The 17885-nt window shown below is 52.5% G+C and overlaps 1 protein-coding gene across 3 annotated transcripts in view; it reads left to right on the top strand.

The window, feature by feature from the left end:
• The first annotated feature begins 1422 nt into the window (after positions 1-1422).
• dhx16 (DEAH (Asp-Glu-Ala-His) box polypeptide 16) overlaps positions 1423-17885 on the top strand; it is a 35175-nt gene continuing 18712 nt past the window's right edge. Inside the window, exons 1-13 of one of the 3 annotated variants that reach the window (XM_048520119.2) lie at positions 1432-1574; positions 3049-3256; positions 4663-4874; positions 6832-7000; positions 8285-8341; positions 9814-10068; positions 10406-10627; positions 12494-12682; positions 14084-14194; positions 14813-14928; positions 15301-15511; positions 16628-16726; positions 17067-17219. In XM_048520119.2, the coding sequence (XP_048376076.2) occupies positions 3059-3256; positions 4663-4874; positions 6832-7000; positions 8285-8341; positions 9814-10068; positions 10406-10627; positions 12494-12682; positions 14084-14194; positions 14813-14928; positions 15301-15511; positions 16628-16726; positions 17067-17219 (1992 nt within the window). In that variant the 5' untranslated portion in view covers positions 1432-1574; positions 3049-3058. Of the gene's footprint in view, positions 1575-3027; positions 3257-4662; positions 4875-6831; positions 7001-8284; positions 8342-9813; positions 10069-10405; positions 10628-12493; positions 12683-14083; positions 14195-14812; positions 14929-15300; positions 15512-16627; positions 16727-17066; positions 17220-17885 lie in introns of all 3 variants that reach the window. The other 2 variants (XM_048520118.2, XM_059639412.1) reach the window with 2 other exon arrangements.

The following is a 17885-nucleotide window of genomic DNA, read 5'->3' as shown; positions in this document are numbered from 1 at the left end:
TCCACACTCCCCTCCAACCCCACCACACCCGGCACCTTGCCCTACAACCGCAGGAAATGCTACACTTGCTCCCAAACCTCCTCCCTCACCCCCATCCCAGGCCCCAAGATGACTTTCCATATTAAGCAGAGGTTCACCTGCACATCTGCCAATGTGGTATACTGCATCCACTGTACCCAGTGTAGCTTCCTCTACATTGGGGAAACCAAGCGGAGGCTTGGGGACCGCTTTGCAGAACACCTCCGCACAGTTCGCAATAAACAACTGCACCTCCCAGTCGTAAACCATTTCCACTCCCCCTCCCATTCTTTAGATGACATGTCCATCATGGGCCTCCTGCACTGCCACAATGATGCCACCCGAAGGTTACAGGAACAGCAACTCATATTCCGCTTGGGAACCCTGCAGCCCAATGGTGTCAATGTGGACTTCACCAGTTTCAAAATCTCCCCTTCCCCTACTGCATCCCTAAACCAGCCCAGTTCGTCCCCTCCCCCCACTGCACCACACAACCAGCCCAGCTCTTCCCCCCCACCCACTGCATCCCAAAACCAGTCCAACCTGTCTCTGCCTCCCTAACCGGTTCTTCCTCTCACCCATCCCTTCCTCCCACCCCAAGCCACACCCCCAGCTACCTACTAACCTCATCCCACCTCCTTGACCTGTCCGTCTTCCCTGGACTGACCTATCCCCTCCCCACCTCCCCACCTATACTCTCTCCACCTATCTTCTTTACTCTCCATCTTCGGTCCGCCTCCCCCTCTCTCCCTATTTATTCTAGTTCCCTCTCCCCATCCCCCTCTCTGATGAAGGGTCTAGGCCCGAAACGTCAGCTTTTGTGCTCCTGAGATGCTGCTGGGCCCGCTGTGTTCATCCAGCCCCACATTAAGCGATATGAGGATTCCATCTTGTTGGAGATGGTCATTTCCGACCCGTTGTGTATATTTCTATACGTAGGCGGCGCTGTGAGTGGAGTCTCCCATGGCTTTCCCCTCCCGGACAGAGGCGGCGCTGTGACGGACGTCTCCCCCGAGTCCCCTCCCGGACAGAGGCAGCGCTGTGACCGGAGTCTCCACCGAGTCCCCTCCCGGACAGAGGCGGCGCTGCGACCGGAGTCTCCCCCGAGTCCCCTCCCGGACAGAGGCGGCGCTGCGACCGGAGTCTCCCCCGAGTCCCCTCCCGGACAGAGGCGGCGCTATAGCTGGAGTCTCTCCCGAGTCCCCTCCCGGACAGAAGCAGCGCTGTGACGCGTGTCTCCCCCGAGTCCCATCCCGGTCAGAGGCGGCGCTGTGACCGGAGTGTCCCCTCCCGGACAGAGGCGGCGCTGCGACCGGAGTCTCCCCCGAGTACCCTCCCGGACAGAGGCGGCGCTGTGACCGGAGTCTCCCCCGAGTCCCCTCCCGGACAGAGGCGGCGCTGTGACTGGAGTTTGTGACGCTCTGCCTCACCGCGCTCGCAGTGGCCGGGAGCAGGAGACTGAGGGGTGTGTGCGGGCTGTTGTCAGGATCAGGTCCTGGTTGGGCCGTCGGGGCAAGGGCCTGGTTGGTCCGGGTGGAGCCTGTTGTTCTGAGAAGGTGAGTGCGGCTTGGGATTGTGCATCTGGTCGCAAACTGAAACAAGCAAATTTACTCTGAACCTCGTTAGTTTTGGGTCTCCATTATCGAAGGTCCCCATGAAACAAGCCCCCCCCCCCCCCCCGGTCCCCATGAAACAGGCCCCCCCGGTGTCCCCCCCCCCCCGGTGTCCCCCCCCCCCGGTGGTCCCCCCCCACCCGGTCCCCCCCCCCACCCCCCCCCGGTCCCCCGGTGTCCCCCCCCCCCCGGTCCCCGGTGCCCCCCCCCCCGGTCCCCCGGTGCCCCCCCCCCCCGGTCCCCCGGTGTCTCCCCCCCCCCCCCGGTGTCCCCCCCCCCCCGGTGTCCCCCCGTCCCCCCGGTGTCCCCCCCCCCCCCCCCGGTGTCCCCCCCCCCCCCCCCGTGTCCCCCCCCCCCCCCCGGTGTCCCCCCCCCCCCCCGGTGCCCCCCCCCCCCCCCCCCGTGTCCCCCCCCCCCCCCCGGTGTCCCCCCCCCCCCCGGTGCCCCCCCCCCGTCCCCCGGTGTCCCCCCCCCGTCCCCCGGTGTCCCCGTCCCCCGTCCCCCCCCCCCCCCGTCCCCCGGTGTCCCCCCCCCCCCCCCCGTCCCCCGGTGTCCCCCCCCCCCCCCGTCCCCCGGTGTCCCCCCCCCCCCCCCCGTCCCCCGGTGTCCCCCCCCCCCCCCCCGTCCCCCGGTGTCCCCCCCCCCCCCCGTCCCCCGGTGTCCCCCCCCCCGTCCCCCGTCCCCCCCGTCCCCCCCGTCCCCCGTCCCCCCCCCCCGTCCCCCCCCCCCCCCCCCGTCCCCCCCCCCCCCCCGTCCCGTCCCCCGTCCCCCCGTCCCCCTCCCCCCCCCCCCCCCGTCCCCCTCCCCCGGTGTCCCCCCCCCCGTCCCCCGTCGTCCCCCGTCCCCCGTCGTCCCCCCCCCCGTCCCCCGGTGTGTCCCCCCGGGTCCCCCGGTGTCCTCCCCCCCCCCGGGTTCCCCGGTGCGCCCCCCGGTCCCGCCCCCCCCCCGGTCCCGCCCCCCCCCCCCGGTCCCGCCCCCCCCCCCCCCCCCCCCCCCCCGGTCCCCCCCGGTCCCCATGACACAGCCCCCTTCACCCCTGGTCCCCATTAACATTGTCGCCCTTTTACCCCGAGTCCCGATTAACCAGGTTCACACTTTACCCGGGTCTCCATTGACCCCTCATCTCCATTAACCCCTCATCTCCATTAACGAGCTTCTCATCTACCCAAGGTTCCCCATTAACTGGGCTCCCCAGTCATCCAAACTGCCATTAATAGGGCTCCCCAATTACTCCTGGTCTACATTAGGCAGATTTCTGTTAACCCCGCGTCCAAAGTAGCCCAGAGACATCACTCAAACCCCAGGGTCTGCTCCAACTGTACTCGCCCTATCCGTTTGCCCACTGATTTGGCCCTCCCCAATTCCTGACGGGATTTTTGTGTTATTTTTGAAAAAGCGTACCGCTCGCTGTTTGCAGAGATACCACCATGACCTCGCTGGAGAAGTGGGTGAATGACCAGCTTCACCAGCTGCTGGGGCTGAGTGATAAGTATGTGGCACAGTTCCTGATTGGCACTGCCCAGCGCAGCGAGAGCGTGGCAAACTTCATCCGGCGCCTGGAGGAGACGGGAACCATTGACATCACACAGGGAGTCCGACGCTTTGCAGATGAGCTCTGGGCGAAGGTGGGTGCTGTGTGGGGCACGGTGGGAGGATGGTGCTGGCGAGTAGCAGATACTGTGACTGGACAGGCTGGTTGGAGTTCAAGACTAGGTTGTGGCATGTGCAGGGTGATGGGAGTTGCAGGCCGCTGGGCCCCCCCCGGTTAGGCTTGTCATCCTTCGCACCTTGCTGTGCTCCTAGGCTGCACCCCCTCCCTCGGTCAGTGTTTGGTGAACAGTGCCTTTTGCAGGATCATGTGTTCTGTTTTATCAATTCATTGCTGAGCTGAAATTTTCAGCATTAATTTATGGAACGTGGATGTCACCCAAGGCTTAGATCAGCACTTGCTACCCATCCCTAATTTCCTGAAGCTTATGCTAGGCCACATCCTTGAACCACTGCAATCCGTATGACATAGGAACAGCCACCGTGCTGTCATGGACAGAGTTCCAGGGTTCTTAACCAAGAGTCATAGAGTCATACATCATGCAAATAGGCCCAACTCATCCATTCTGACCAGGTTTCCCAAACCAAACTAAGCCAGTCCCATTTTCCTGCATTTGGCTCATATCCCTGTAAACCCTTCTGATCCATGTACTGCCCAAATGTCCTTTAAATTGTAAATGTACTGACTTCTACCACATCCTGTGGCGGTTCATTCTGTACACACACCATCCTCTGGATAAAAGAGAATGCACCTTGGGTCTCTTTTAAATCTTTCCCCTCTCACCTTAAACGTATGCCCTCTAGTTTTGCGCACCCCTACCCTGGGAAAAAGACCTTGCCTATTCACCCTATCTGTGGCCCTTATGATTTTAACAACTTCTGTAAGGTCACCAATCAGCCTCCACGCTCCAGGGAAAATAGCCCCAACCTATCCAGCCTCTCTTTATAACTCAAACCTTCCGGTTTTCTGCACTATTTCAAGTTTAATAGCACCCATCCTACAGCAGGGTGACTAGAATTGCATGCAGTGGCCTTGCCAATATCTCTTACAGCCACAACATGACCTGCCCGTTCCTGCAGTCACTGCTCTGACTGATGAAGGCAAGCGTGCCAATTACCACCTTCACCACCCTGTCTACCCGTGAGCCAACTTTCAAGGAACTATGTACCTGCATCCCCGAAGTCTCTCTCTGTTCTACAGCACTCACCAGAGCCCAGCCGTTAACTGTAAGTCCTGCCCTAGTTGGTCTTATGCAAAATGCACCTCACATTTATCAAAATTAAACTCCATCTGCCACTCCTCGGCCCATTGGCCCTGTAACAGGGTGTAGCTCCAAGTCAGGGTAACAAGTGGCATGGAAGGGAATTTGCAGGGGGTGGTGTTCCCACATACCTGCTGCCCTTGTCTTTCCAGGCGAGAGACACCACAGGTTTGGAACGGTGATGAGCAAGGACCTGACTTTGCCCGGCATCCCTTGCTCAGATCCCCAGGAAAGAGAAGGTTGAGAAGGCAGCCCGTGCCGTCGAGCGAGAGGCCCTCGCGTTGCAGCAGAAGAACCGGACCTACCTATTACTGGAGGACAGCGAGGATAGCGGACCCGAGGAGAAGCAAAGCCATAACAAAAGCAAAAGGAAACGGAAACACATCCGCAAAAAGAGGGCACCGTCTTCAGAGAGTGACTCCGACGACAAAATGTATGTTCCTCGAGTGAGTGGGGCAAAATCAGTAACGGGAGCAGACAGTTTGGCACGGCGCCCTGTGTGTGGAACGACAGCGGGCAGTCTGACCATGGGAGAGGGCCAGGGGGGTCGGTCTGACCACGGGAGAGGGCCGGGGGGGGGTCGGTCTGACCACGGGAGAGGGCCGGGGGTGTCGGTCTGACCATGGCAGAGGGCTGGGTGGAATTGGTCTGACCACGGGAGAGGGCCGGTGGGAATTGGTCTGACAACGGGAGATGGCGGTGGTGGGGTGTGGGGTCAGGCCAGTCTGATCACGGGAGACGGCCGGGGGTTCGGTCTGACCACGGGAGAGGGCCAAGGGGGTCGGTCTGACCACGGGAGACAGCAGGGGGTTGGTCTGACTACCGGAGACGGCCAGGGGAATTGGTCTGACCACAGGAGATGTTGGGGTTGGGGTGTGGGGCCAGGTCAGTCTGACCACGGGAGATAGCCAGGGTGTGTGGGAGGGCGATGGGCTCAGTCTGACCGCATGGGTGTCGTTCTTACACAATGGAGCTCTACAGGAACAATCTGACACTGTATTTGGGCTTGTTTTGTCTCCTTGCCGCCTTTGTGTGTTTGTCTGTGTGTCTGTGTGTGTGTGGTGATATTATCTGTGATGACAAGGTATGGAGCTGGATGAACACAGCAGACCAAGCAGCATCAGTGGAGCCGGAAAGCTGACATTTCGGGCTTGGACCCTTCTTTAGAAAAACATATTATCTGCCTGAGTTGGTTAAAATTTATGTTGTGAATTTTGAGTTAACACCCTGTGGCTTTTCTGTGTGTCTGAAGTTATTAGGTAACTTTTAAGTATAATCGAAGCCATGGTAATTTCTTCTAAAACCTTTTCAGAGGACTCCTTTAGCAGCCTCACAGATATGTCTTTTTGTCAGAATGTTTTGCAACTCTGCGAGATAGACCTCTGAGGCCTGAAAGAAATTTCCATTAAGTTATTTCTTAGGTAGTTTCTACTCAACCAGTCCAGAGCTGGGCACACTGCCACTGTATCTTAACAATTGATTTGAAAGAAAGGTGCCACTGAGCTTTGGAGAAGCAACTACAGATAGGCGGGGAGACTTTTCTGATTCAATTTTACTTTGTTTCAGCATTACGTAAAGTCCTTGCGTAGAGATCCATAAATAGAACAGTGTTTGAGAAGGAGAGATCATAGTGCGACTCAAATACCTTCAAGTAGAGTTAGTGATGGTACCGGCCAGAAACCGAAAGGGACGCGGATGCTGTAAATCAGAGGCCAAAACAGAAATTGCAGGAAAAGCTCAGCATCTGGGGAGAGAAATCAAGGATTAACGTTTCGGGTTGAAAGACCCTTCCTTGGAACATTCCAGACTGGTAGTGTTGGGATAAAACCCTGAAGAGGAATTGATGCTGAGTTTGTTTACGCTTGGGTGATAACAGCTCCAGGAATACGCTGTCAAGATTCCAGTTTGGGAGTTAAAACAGCACTCACTTACTTAAACTTGTTAGGGTCTTAAAGGGATCCTTTCATGAGTACTGTCCAAATGTTGCTGTTCTGTAATGTACATGGGATTTCTTTTTTAAAAAAGTTGCAAAGCAGTGTTTTTAACTTAATGGGATTATACTTTTGTTGTGTGTTTGAAACTCTTTGAGCTTGTGTTTTGAGCAAATGTTCTATTTATCTTCCATTTTTTGCCTTAATAATCTTTTCTTTCATTGTTAGTGCAAAATATTAATGTAATGTGTCTCAGTGAGAAACTGCCCTCATTATAACCAAACCAAAATCAGATCTAATGAGCTAGAATTCAGCCTGAGGTTCGACTTGTCTGGTAGTGACATCAGTGCAGGATCATTGCAATAGGGGCAGCGGGACTCGGAGGGGACAGTCAGCCTGTAGCCTGGTATCTCGGGGTGAAATGAATCCTACCGATCAGCCTGTATCTTTTGATGTCAGGGCCAGAAACCCGTCGCCGCGGAAACTATCAGGATCTGAAGAAGAAGAATGGGAGAAGGAGGAGAAGGATCGCTTGAAAGATCTGGAGGAGCGAGATGCTTTCGCCGAGCGTATCAAGCAACGGGACAAGGACAGGACCCGAAATATCCTGGAGCGCTCCGACAAGAAGGTAGGGGCATGTTTGGAGAGACATGGGAGCAGGAGTGGAGGCCATTCAGTCTGTGGCTGGGAGTTATCCCCCTTCAACCGATCTGTCTAACTGCAGCTAGAATACTGTTTTAATGAGAGGGAGGGTTAAGATACTGCCCGACAAAACCCGAGGGTAAAATTGTCTCATCGTCCCCTGTCTGAACCTTGCCACTTCCCCTCGATTAGATTCCAGTCTCTTAACACTTTCTTCAGTTCATCTGTGACATGTGGACGTCGCTGGCCAGGCCATTCCTAATTGCCCAGAGGGTAGCTGAGAGTCAACTGCATTGCTGTGGTGTCACGTAGGCCAGGCAGGGTAAGGAGAGCAGATTTCTCTCCCTAAAGGACATCATTGGACTCATTCCCAAATACTGTCTTGTAAGTCACGTTAATCCATGTTTATGTAAGAGATTAATAGGTACCTAAGAGCGATTTATGGACTGGAATCTAATCGAGGGGGTCAGATGGTTTATATATAGAATAATGGATACCTGGGAGTGAGTTAGAGACTGGAATCTAATCGAGGGGTTCAAATGGTTTACATGTAGAATAATGGATACCTGGGAGTGAGTTGCAGACTGGAATCTAATCGAGGGGTTTGGATGGTTTACATGTAGAATAATGGATACCTGGGAGTGAGTTGCAGACTGGAATCTAATCGAGGGGTTCGGATGGTTTATATATAGAATAATGGATACCTGGGGGTGAGTTACAGACTGGAATCTATTCGAGGGGTTCAGATGGTTTATATATAGAATAATGGATACCTGGGAGTGAGTTACAGACTGGAATCTATTCGAGGGGTTCAGATGGTTTATATATAGAATAATGGATACTTGGGAGTGAGTTACAGACTGGAATCGAATCGAGGGGTTCAGATGGTTTACGTGTAGAATAATGGATACCTGGGAGTGAGTTACAGACTGGAATCTATTCGAGGGGTTCAGATGGTTTATATATAGAATAATGGATACCTGGGAGTGAGTTACAGGCTGGAATCTAATCGGGGGTTCGGATGGTTTATATATAGAATAATGGATACCTGGGAGTGAGTTCAGACTGGAATCTAATTGAGGGGTTCAGATGGTTTATATATAGAATAATGATACCCGGGAGTGAGTTACAGTCTGGAATCTAATCGAGGGGTTCAGATGGTTAAAGGCTACACTCGTAGGGTACAGGATGTGGAATGGGTTTTCTGTGAACAAATGTGGAAAGCCCGTGATATATGTTTTTAATGAGGGATTTTTCTGTCCTGCTCCAGGCCTATGAGGAAGCTCAGAAGCGTCTGAAGATGGGGGAGGAAGATCGGCGAGCCATGGTATGATGAGGAGTGATGTTGGCTTTCAGCCAGGAGGTTGGAGAGCATCGTGTCTCTCTGCGAGGTTTGACGCTGCCACTGTGCACCTTGTGTTGGTGATGGGCAGCCTACACTTTCAGTTGCTCTGTGCTCTATTTGCACAAAGCCATTTGAAAAGTCGGACTGACCCGAGACTTCCTTGACAGCTCCTGTTCCACTGGAGGTTCTGGGGCAGCTTTGCAGCCATAGGTCAGGTTTCACCGAGTTGTGTGGTAGGCACTGCCTGTCCGCCTCTACGTTCCAGGTTCACCTGCTTTTCCAAGCTTCAGTGGAAAGTCAGTCTTGTTGGATTGGCACAGAAGGAGTTCAGTGTGGAACAAGCATTGCCCGAGGCTTTGTTTCCTTTCGAGGACAGTGTCATATTGAAGGCCCCTTCAAACAACATAAATGTGTTTTCTCTATACCTGACCGATGCTGTTCCTGTCCTGGGAGTGTCCAATGGGGGTATCGTGGGTGGAGTTTTAATTTCAGTTTAAGAGAGTAGAGGGACCGTTACGCTAATTCCAAACCTTTGCTGCTCCTCTTCTGGGAGTGTCTGATGGGGAGAGTGTAGAGCGGTTTACTTTCAGTGTAAAAGAGTAGGTGTAGCTTTACTCTGTATCTAAACTGTGCTGTGTCTGTCCCAGGAGTGTTCGATGGGGGACAGTGTCATAGAATCATAGGATCCCTACAGGGTGGAAACACGCCATCCGGCCCATTGAGCCCACACCAACCTTCCGAAGAGCATCCCACCGGCAGCCAGCTCCCTATCCTTGTAAACTTGCTTATGCACCTCGTCTGCACACCCCTGGGCACTATTGGGGCAATTTAACACGGCTAATCCCCCCCCGACCTGCGGATCTTTGGACTGTGGGGCCCCGGAGGAAGCCCGCGCAGACACGGAGAATGTGCAGACAGCCTGCCTGAGGTGGGAATGGAACCCGGCTCCTTGGAGCTGTGTGTCATCGGTCCCTAACCACTGAGCAACCGTAGCCGGCTGTACCGTGTCGAGAGACCCTTTCTCTGTGCCATTCCTGAAAATGCTTTGTGGGGACCGTGCAGAATGAGCTGTCAATCCAACCCGCATTGTGAATAATCTGAGAAAGCTGTCTGCAGTTGGGGGGAGCACTGCCTGCTGGCAGTATTCATTGGGAGCACTGCACTGAATAGGTTCAGTGCGGCTGTCAGTGGATGTCTGAATTGGAAAATGCTTCCATTCTCAAATATTAACCACCTTTCACTGGCAAATGCGTAAAATAAATTGTAACGAGTCATGGGAAATGATAGTGAAATGCAGTGTTCTTTGGGCTGTCACACAATGTATTTCTCAATGTGTGTGTGTGTGTGTGTGTGTGTGCGTGTGTGTGTGTGTATACATGCGTCTGTACATAAGCCGGACCACTGCTCAGCGTGCAGAATTCCTGATCCCAGGTACGCGTGTTTCCATCTCCTAGATCCCAGAGCTGCGCAAGAAGTCCCGGTGGGAATACCTGGGCAAGCGAGAGCAGGAGAAGCTGGAGGACCTGGAGGCGGAAATCCTGGACGACGAGTACCTGTTCTCCTCGACTGAGCTCAGCACCCGGGAGAAGCAGCAGCTGGAATACAAGAAGAAAGTGCGCGACCTGGCCCGGGAGTACAAGGCTGCCGGAGACCAGGAGAAGCAGGAGCAGAGCAACCGCTATTACATGCCGGAGGAGTCCCGCAGCAAGGTCTGTGCTGGCGGGCGCGGGGAGGGGTGGAGGGTTTTGGAGGGGGCAAACGCACACGGGAGCTGCTGGGGGCTGTCCCGGGCTGCGTGTTACATAGCGTAGCTCAGGGTACATGCTTTACAGTGAGCGCATTACAGTGTCATACTGTACGAGTACGTAAGGTTTGTTTGTCTGGGTTATGTGTGTCAGTGTCGGTGGGGAGGGGAGAGACCTGCATTTTTAACGTCCGACCCCTGACTGCTCTGTGCTCAGCCTGTTTTGCCTGAGCTCAGTGGCTGACCCTTTGTTCTAGTATCGCAGCTCTCATTCGTCGACACCCTTTGTGTTTTTCAAAAAGAAAGTTCCGGATCGCTACGAGGAGCCCAAAGCAGACGACAAGCATGCCCCGCGGGACGAGCAGAGGCGTTGGGAGGAGGAGCACATGGACGCAGCGCTGTTAAAATTCGGAGCCCGGGACGCCAGGGAGCGTAACCAACAGAAGGAATACGAGTTTGTGCTGGAGGAGGATGAGATGATTGACTTTGTGACGGCTGTGACGATGCAAGGAACCATGACTAAGGTAGGCTGCTACACTGCACAGTGACACACTGATAATAAAGTCATACAGCACGGAAACATACCTATCGGTCCATGCTGAACATAATCTCAAACTAAACTAGTCCCACCTGCCTGCACTTGGCCCATATCCCTCCAAACCTTTCTTATTCATGTACTCCTCCAAATGTCTTTTAAGTGTTGTAACTGTACCCTCATCCACCACTTCCTCTGGAAGTTCATTCCACACACAAACTACAGTCAGCGTTTAAAAAAAAAATTGTCCTTGTGTTTTCTGTTAAATCTTTCTCCTGTCATCTTAAAAATCTGACCCTTAGTTGAACTCCCCCACCCAAGGGAAAAGACACTTCCCATTCACCTTATCCATGCCTCTCATGATTTTATAAACCTCTATAAGATTGCGCCTCAACCTCCTACGCTCAAGCGAAAAAAGTCCCAGTCTGTTTTGGTTACTTGAACCCTCCAGTCCCAGCTCCATCCTGGCAAATCTCTTTTGAACGTTGTCCAGCTTAATAATATCCTTCCGAGACATTACTCTAGAAGAGGCCTCACCAGTGCCTTTATACAAACACAACATGATGTCCCAACTCCTACATTTGAAGGTCTGAGCAATGAGGGTAAGTATGCTAAATGCCTCCTTGACCGCCCTGTCTGTATGCGATGCAAACTTCAAAGAATTATGTACCTGAACCTCTAGGTGTCTCTGTTCTGCAACCCTACCCAAAATCCTACTTTAATTGCCTTTGTTTGTTTATTGAACTGTAAGTTCAGAGGTCATAGAATCTTACAGCGCAGAAAAGGCCCTTCAGCCCATTGACAGTACAGAATACACTGACAACAATTACCACTGAAGGCATGCTAATCTCAATCTTCTGTACTTGTCCCCATACCCTAATGTGTTACGATATTTCAAGTGCCCATCCAATTATTTATTTAAAGGTTGTAGGGTTACTAGCCTCCGCTACCTCCCCAGACAGTGCATTCCAGATTCCCACCACCCTCTGAGTGAAAAGGTTTATTCTCAAATCCCATCTGAATCTCCTGCCCCTTACCCTGAAATTTACCCTCCACCAAGAGGAACAGCTGCTTCCTATTCACCCTGCCCGTACCAATCTTTATCTTACACATCTCAATCATGTCCCCTCTCAGCCATCACTGCTCTAAAGAAAACAATCCAAGCCTATCTAGTCTCTCCTTACAGTGCAAATTCTCCATCTCAGGCAGCCTCCCTGGTGAACCTCCTCTGAAAACCCTCCGTGCTATCGCATCCTTCCTGTAGTGAGGTGACCAGAACTGCACACAGTACTCCAGCTGTGGCCTGACCAACACTCTGTACAACTCCAACATGACCTCCTTGCTCTTCTGCTCTGTGCCATGACTGATGAAAGCAAGTGTCCCATATGCCTTATTAACTCTACTATTCACGTGCTGTGCCAACTTCAGGGATTTGTGAATAATTACCTCAAGATCCCTCTGCTCCTGTCAGTGCCCTAGTGTCCTGACAGGCATTAATTATGACCTCATCTTGTTCTTCTTCGAGAGGTCTAGAAACTTGGATTCACATCCCAGCCTAGTTGGGACACTTTCAATTAATTAATATGGAATAAAATTCTCATAAATAGTGATTGTAAAACTGCTGATTCTTGTACAAACCTATCTGGCTCAATAAGGTTTGAGTGGAAAGGATATTTTCTCTTGTGGGAGAATCTCGAACTAGGAGTCACTGCGTTAAAATTAAAAGCCCCTTTTTATAAAACAGAAATGAGGTGACAGTTTCTTCTCAAGAGGTTTTGGGATGCTGTCCCGTGGAGACCAAAACAGTGCTGCCCCATTCCAAAGTGGCGCTTACTCACCTGTTTTTCCATGCCAGGATGAGAAGGCAGAGATGTCAGAGGCACAGAAGCAGAAGATGACCCTCCAGGAAGTGAGGAAAAGCCTGCCTGTCTTCCCGTACCGCCAGGACCTGCTGGCAGCTATCGCTGAGCACCAGATCCTCATAATCGAGGGCGAGACGGGCTCTGGCAAAACAACCCAGATCCCCCAGTATTTGTACGAGGAGGTGAGTGTCTCTTCACATCGGAAGGTACTTGATGCATCGCAAAAAATTGGTGGACGCTTAACGTAGTGTTCAACCTGTAAAGCTGGGAGTGATACAGTACAGTGTTCAACCTGTAAAGCTGGGAGTGACGCAGTGCAGTGTTCAACCTGTAAAGCTGGGAGTGACATAGTACAGCGTTCAACCTGTAAAGCTGGGAATGATACAGTACGGTTTTCAACCTGTAAAGCTGGGAGTGATGCAGTGCAGTGTTCAACCTGTAAAGCTGGGTCTGATACAGTACAGTATTCAACCTGTAAAGCTGGGAGTGATACAATACAGTGTTCAACCTGTAAAGCTGGGTCTGATACAGTACAGTGTTCAACCTGTAAAGCTGGGACTAATACAGTACAGTGTTCAACCTGTAAAGCTGGGAGTGACATAGTACACTACTCAACCTGAGACAGGCAGAGGGTTGCAGTCCTAGGTTTATCCTGTGAAACAGCTGTTGCTCACTGGAGAAAGACTCAAGGTCAGCAACCTTGCCCTCTTTGAAACTGGGAGTTTCTCGATCCAATGATACGGAGTTGTTGGATGATCACATCAATCAACCTCCTGTAACTGGTCTGGCACCAGCCTTGGTCATGACCTGGAATAAATCTCCATGATGGAGACTTCTGGGAAGCAAAGTCAACTGTTCCCACCAACTTATCGCATGTCTTATCTTAAGCAATGCCTTTTATAGTACTCAAAGACATTTGTCAAATACTGTCCATCATTCAATACCGTCTGCTCCCCAATCCCTCAAGGGAGTCCTTTTCATACTTGTAGAGCTATACAGCACAGAAACAGACCTTTTGCTCATATCCTAAACTAAATTTGCCAGCATTTGGCTGACATCCCTCTAAACCTTTCCTGTTTGTATACCCATCCAGATGCCTTTTAAATGTTGTAATTGTACCAGCCTCCACCACCTCCTCTGGCTGCTCATTCCATTCACGCACCACCCCTAAGCACAACCTGAGAGAAACCCATGCCAGTGACACTAAGGAATGAGATGGCCCTGAGATTCTCACAATCATCTTTGTATTTATAAATTAATATTAATATCTGTTAAAAAGTGATGCATTTTGCAAAACATACTGTGTCAGAAATATCCCGTTTGTATATTTCTGTCTCCTGAAATATTGGGCTAATTCCAGCCTGGGGTTTTGGGCTTTAGACTGTACCCAGTGTTCATCACTGAAATCAATGGAGCATGAAATCAGACGCACTCTACCCACTCGGTACCCCCCCGCCCACCCCCCCAATCTCAGGTTGGTTAAGAGTGCAGTCAGTTTAGTTGAGTTGCAGTGCTGTATAGGATCTTTACCTTGTATTAATTACCTGGTGATCTGGTGCTGACTTTCGGCGCTGTCTCCGCAGGGCTACACTGCCGGGGGGATGAAGATCGGGTGCACACAGCCTCGGCGTGTGGCAGCCATGAGCGTGGCTGCCCGAGTGGCACAGGAGATCGGGGTCAAGCTGGGAAATGAGGTGAGCTGTTCAGCTGTGGCACCAAGGGAGAAAAACCAAGCAAAGAACAGCATGACGGGAGCGGTACTGACCTCTAAAGGATTAAAGAGGCACCTCAGTGCCTGGAGGGGTCCGGGGGGCAGGGGAGTGAGCAGGCATAATGGGAGCGGAGGCACAGTGAGCAACGATAAGATAGCAGGGTGTGTGACTGTGAGACTGAGACAGCAAAGAAGGTAAGAGAGCAGTAACAGGTAGTAGAAATGTGCAAAACAAATAACGCAAGTTGAATTTATTACTGAAGTGTGTAACCAAAGTGATTTTGGTGAGCATTGAGTGCTAAGGGATAAGGAGCCAAAGCAAGGGATGTAGAGGTGAGGGAAAAGATGGGGCATTCCCATGTTCATGGCAGAACAGGATTCAAGAGCCTTATGGCCGACCACAGCCCTAATCGATCAACAGTGCTGGATGGGAAGTGAGTGGGAATGTTAGGAAGTGCAGAAAGCTACCTCTGGGTAAAGGAGCAGAGGGAGGGTTGTGAGAGGATAGTATAAAAGGAGCGGCCGTGAGATCAGTACTTCGGTACGTTAAGAGGCCGTTAGAGGGTCTAGCCGCCTGACTCCTGCACATGTGATTCCCCAGGTCGGCTACAGTATCCGGTTTGAAGACTGCACGTCAGAACGGACGGTGCTAAAGTACATGACAGATGGGATGCTGCTGAGAGAATTCCTAACAGAGCCTGACCTGGCTGGATATAGGTGAGCGAGGTTCCCACACGAGAGAGCAGCCGTTACTGAGGATCGCAGAATGTTACAACATATCAGGCACGATGGGAAGAGTTTTCTTTGGTGTGGCAAATTTCGAACGTCATGTACACGCTGCGCTGGGTCATACATGTGTGTTCATGTGATGCTGGGGCCATGCAGGTTCTGAGTAATGGAGGGGGTGTGTGTGTTTTTACCTGGTACAGGTTAATTAAAGTGTGTTCATGCTGTGCTGGGTGCATTCGCACAGTGCTGGGTTGTGCCTGCGTGCTGGGCAATTCCCAGGCATGTACTCATGGTGCAGGATAACCCTTCCCTGCTGCATGGTCTGGGCTGATGTGTCTGTGCATGTACCTGTCTTTACAGTGTTGTGATCATCGACGAAGCCCACGAGCGCACACTTCACACTGACATTCTCTTCGGGCTGATTAAAGACATCTCCCGCTTCCGCCCTGACCTGAAGGTCCTGATCGCGAGTGCCACGCTGGACACGGAAAAGTTCTCGACATTTTTCGACGACGCTCCAATCTTTCGTATTCCGGGGCGGCGGTTCCCTGTTGATATTTACTACACCAAGGTACGAGGATGGGGATAGTGAGGGGCATTTCAGAAAAGGGGACACTTGGAGTCCTTTCACCAGATTCGGAACCCTCCATAAACCTCGTGCTTGGAGGTGGAGCTGGAACCGACATTTCCAGTTCCTTCCCTCTAATGCGCAGTTTAAACCATGCAGAGTTCTGTTCAGCATGTCGGAACTCGCTGGCCAAAAAAATAGCAGCACATGGGGTATGCAGCATAGTTTCTGCTTGTCAAACTGCAGGGTTAGCCTGGGGTGTCCTCTTGCCTCGGCTGTTGCTAACTGGTACATAAATTCACTGGACTTTAGACTAGGATGTCAGGGCCCTGTGGTACAAGCAGAACAGAATCGCCAGTGACCAAGAGCTTCATTTTGGGGGAAAGACGAGAGAATCTGAGTTTGTTCTCCATGAAGCACAAAAGCTTGTGAGGATTTGAACCCAAGGTGTTCAAAATCATGAAGGGCTTTGTTGAGGAGGTCACCTCTCTCAAGTGCGCGCACACACGCATTCCCCCCCCCCCCCACCTAAATTAGGCAACCTGTGAGTTTGAGGTAAATCGCAAAGAGTGGTAAATTAGAAGTGCCTTAATGGGGAGTTGCTGTGGATTGAAAGACACAGCCTGAGAGGTGGAACCAAATTGAATCATACTTTAGAAGAAGGGGACTGAAAACATGCTGGAGGTTGGAGAAAGAATGGGGGGAAATAGGGAACTGTTTTGATGGCTCTCTCAAAGAGCCAGCACAGGGCATGACGACTTGAATGGCCTCCACTGCTGTAAGATTCACGAATAATGTCATCCACGTTGGCGCGAAGAGTTGGGGTGGAGAAGAAAGAATGCCGAATCTATGGTGATTCTTTCGTAGTTTCAGTCTCGGACTCCTGATCAGCGTGACTGACAGCAGCAGATTACAGAGGTTCCAGGATGGACCCCTGGTCTGTGGTATCGCGGGGTTCGCCTCTCCTGGGCTGATGTCCCCGCACAGAGGTAGCATGCGTGAGCCCCCGAGCCACGGTGGACCCTCCCAAGCTGGAACATCCCGCTGATGGGACCAATGTGCAGGCCACGAGTAAATGTTTTGCATTGACTGACCCGTTCTCCTCCTCCCTTCCCTTAGGCCCCTGAAGCGGACTATCTGGAAGCCTGCGTGGTTTGTGTGCTGCAGATTCACGTCACTCAAGCTCCTGGTGACATTCTGGTGTTCCTGACCGGTCAGGTGAGGAGGTGATGGGATCCCCTGCAGGACCCGGTGGAGGGCTGACCGGATTTATTACCCTGGTCTGCACCTGACATTCAGCTGCGTAGTGCCTGATTCCAGGCCAAACCGAGCTAGGCTGATGCTCCACGATGCCCTCGTGTTAATCCCAGTGCCTGGCACTCTTCTGTGTTAAGTCAAACCCGCTGACAGCAAGGGAGAGGGCTGGGGTGGAGGAGGATGGAGGGAGGCTGGGGCTTGTTGGGGGACGTCGGTGGGCTCATGGGGGTGGTGGTGTTTGCTTTGTGCTGAATGCCGTCTGCGTGTCACTCATTAACGGGTTGCCTTGCTCCTTGTACAGGAGGAAATCGAGACCACGTGCGAGATGTTGCAGGACCGGTGCCGTCGACTGGGCTCCAAGATTGCCGAGCTGCTGGTTCTACCTATTTATGCCAACCTCCCCTCAGATATGCAGGCCAAGATCTTTGAGCCGACCCCAGCCGGTGCCAGGAAGGTGAGGGGGGCAAGCACTCTTTTTGTTAAAGTCTCCGTTTAAAAGTGTCCCTTCCTTTTAAGGAAACTTCCTTTCACTGCTGGGAGTGTGACTTTCACCGATGGCTGTGTGGAGCCAGTAGTGTTATGTAGGTAGCCTTCTGGGACCCTACAGTGTAAGTAATTAGCAAAAATTAAGAGATAGTAGGATCTGCAGATGCTGGAGAATCTGAGATTACAAGGAATATAGAGCTGGATGGACACAGCAGGCCGAGGAGCAGGAAGGCTGACGTGTCGGGCCTGGACCCTTCATCAGAAACGGGGGAGGGGAAGGGGGTTCTGAAATAAACAGGGAGAGAGGAGTGGAGGTGGTTGGAAATGGACAGAGGAGAAGATAGGTGGAGAGGAGAAGTCAAAGAGGCGGGGATAAAGCCAGTAAAGATGAGTGTAGGTGGGGAGGTATGGAGGGGATCAGTCAGTCCAGGGAGGACAGACAGGTCAAGGGGATGGGATGAGGCTAGTAGGTAGGAGATAGGAGTGGGGCTTGAGGTGGGAGGAGCGGATAGGTGGGAGGAAGGACAGGTTAGGGAGGCGGGGATGAGCAGGGCTGATTTTGGGATGCAGTGGGGGGAAGGGAAGATTTTGAAGCTGGTGAAGTCCACATTGATACCATTGGGCTGCAGGATTC

This window comes from Stegostoma tigrinum, chromosome 34 (genome assembly GCF_030684315.1).
Source record: "Stegostoma tigrinum isolate sSteTig4 chromosome 34, sSteTig4.hap1, whole genome shotgun sequence".
In the NCBI taxonomy this organism is placed as follows: Eukaryota; Metazoa; Chordata; class Chondrichthyes; order Orectolobiformes; family Stegostomatidae; genus Stegostoma; species Stegostoma tigrinum.
Note: the sequence above shows the minus strand (reverse complement) of the source record. Positions and strands in the feature narration are given on the sequence as shown.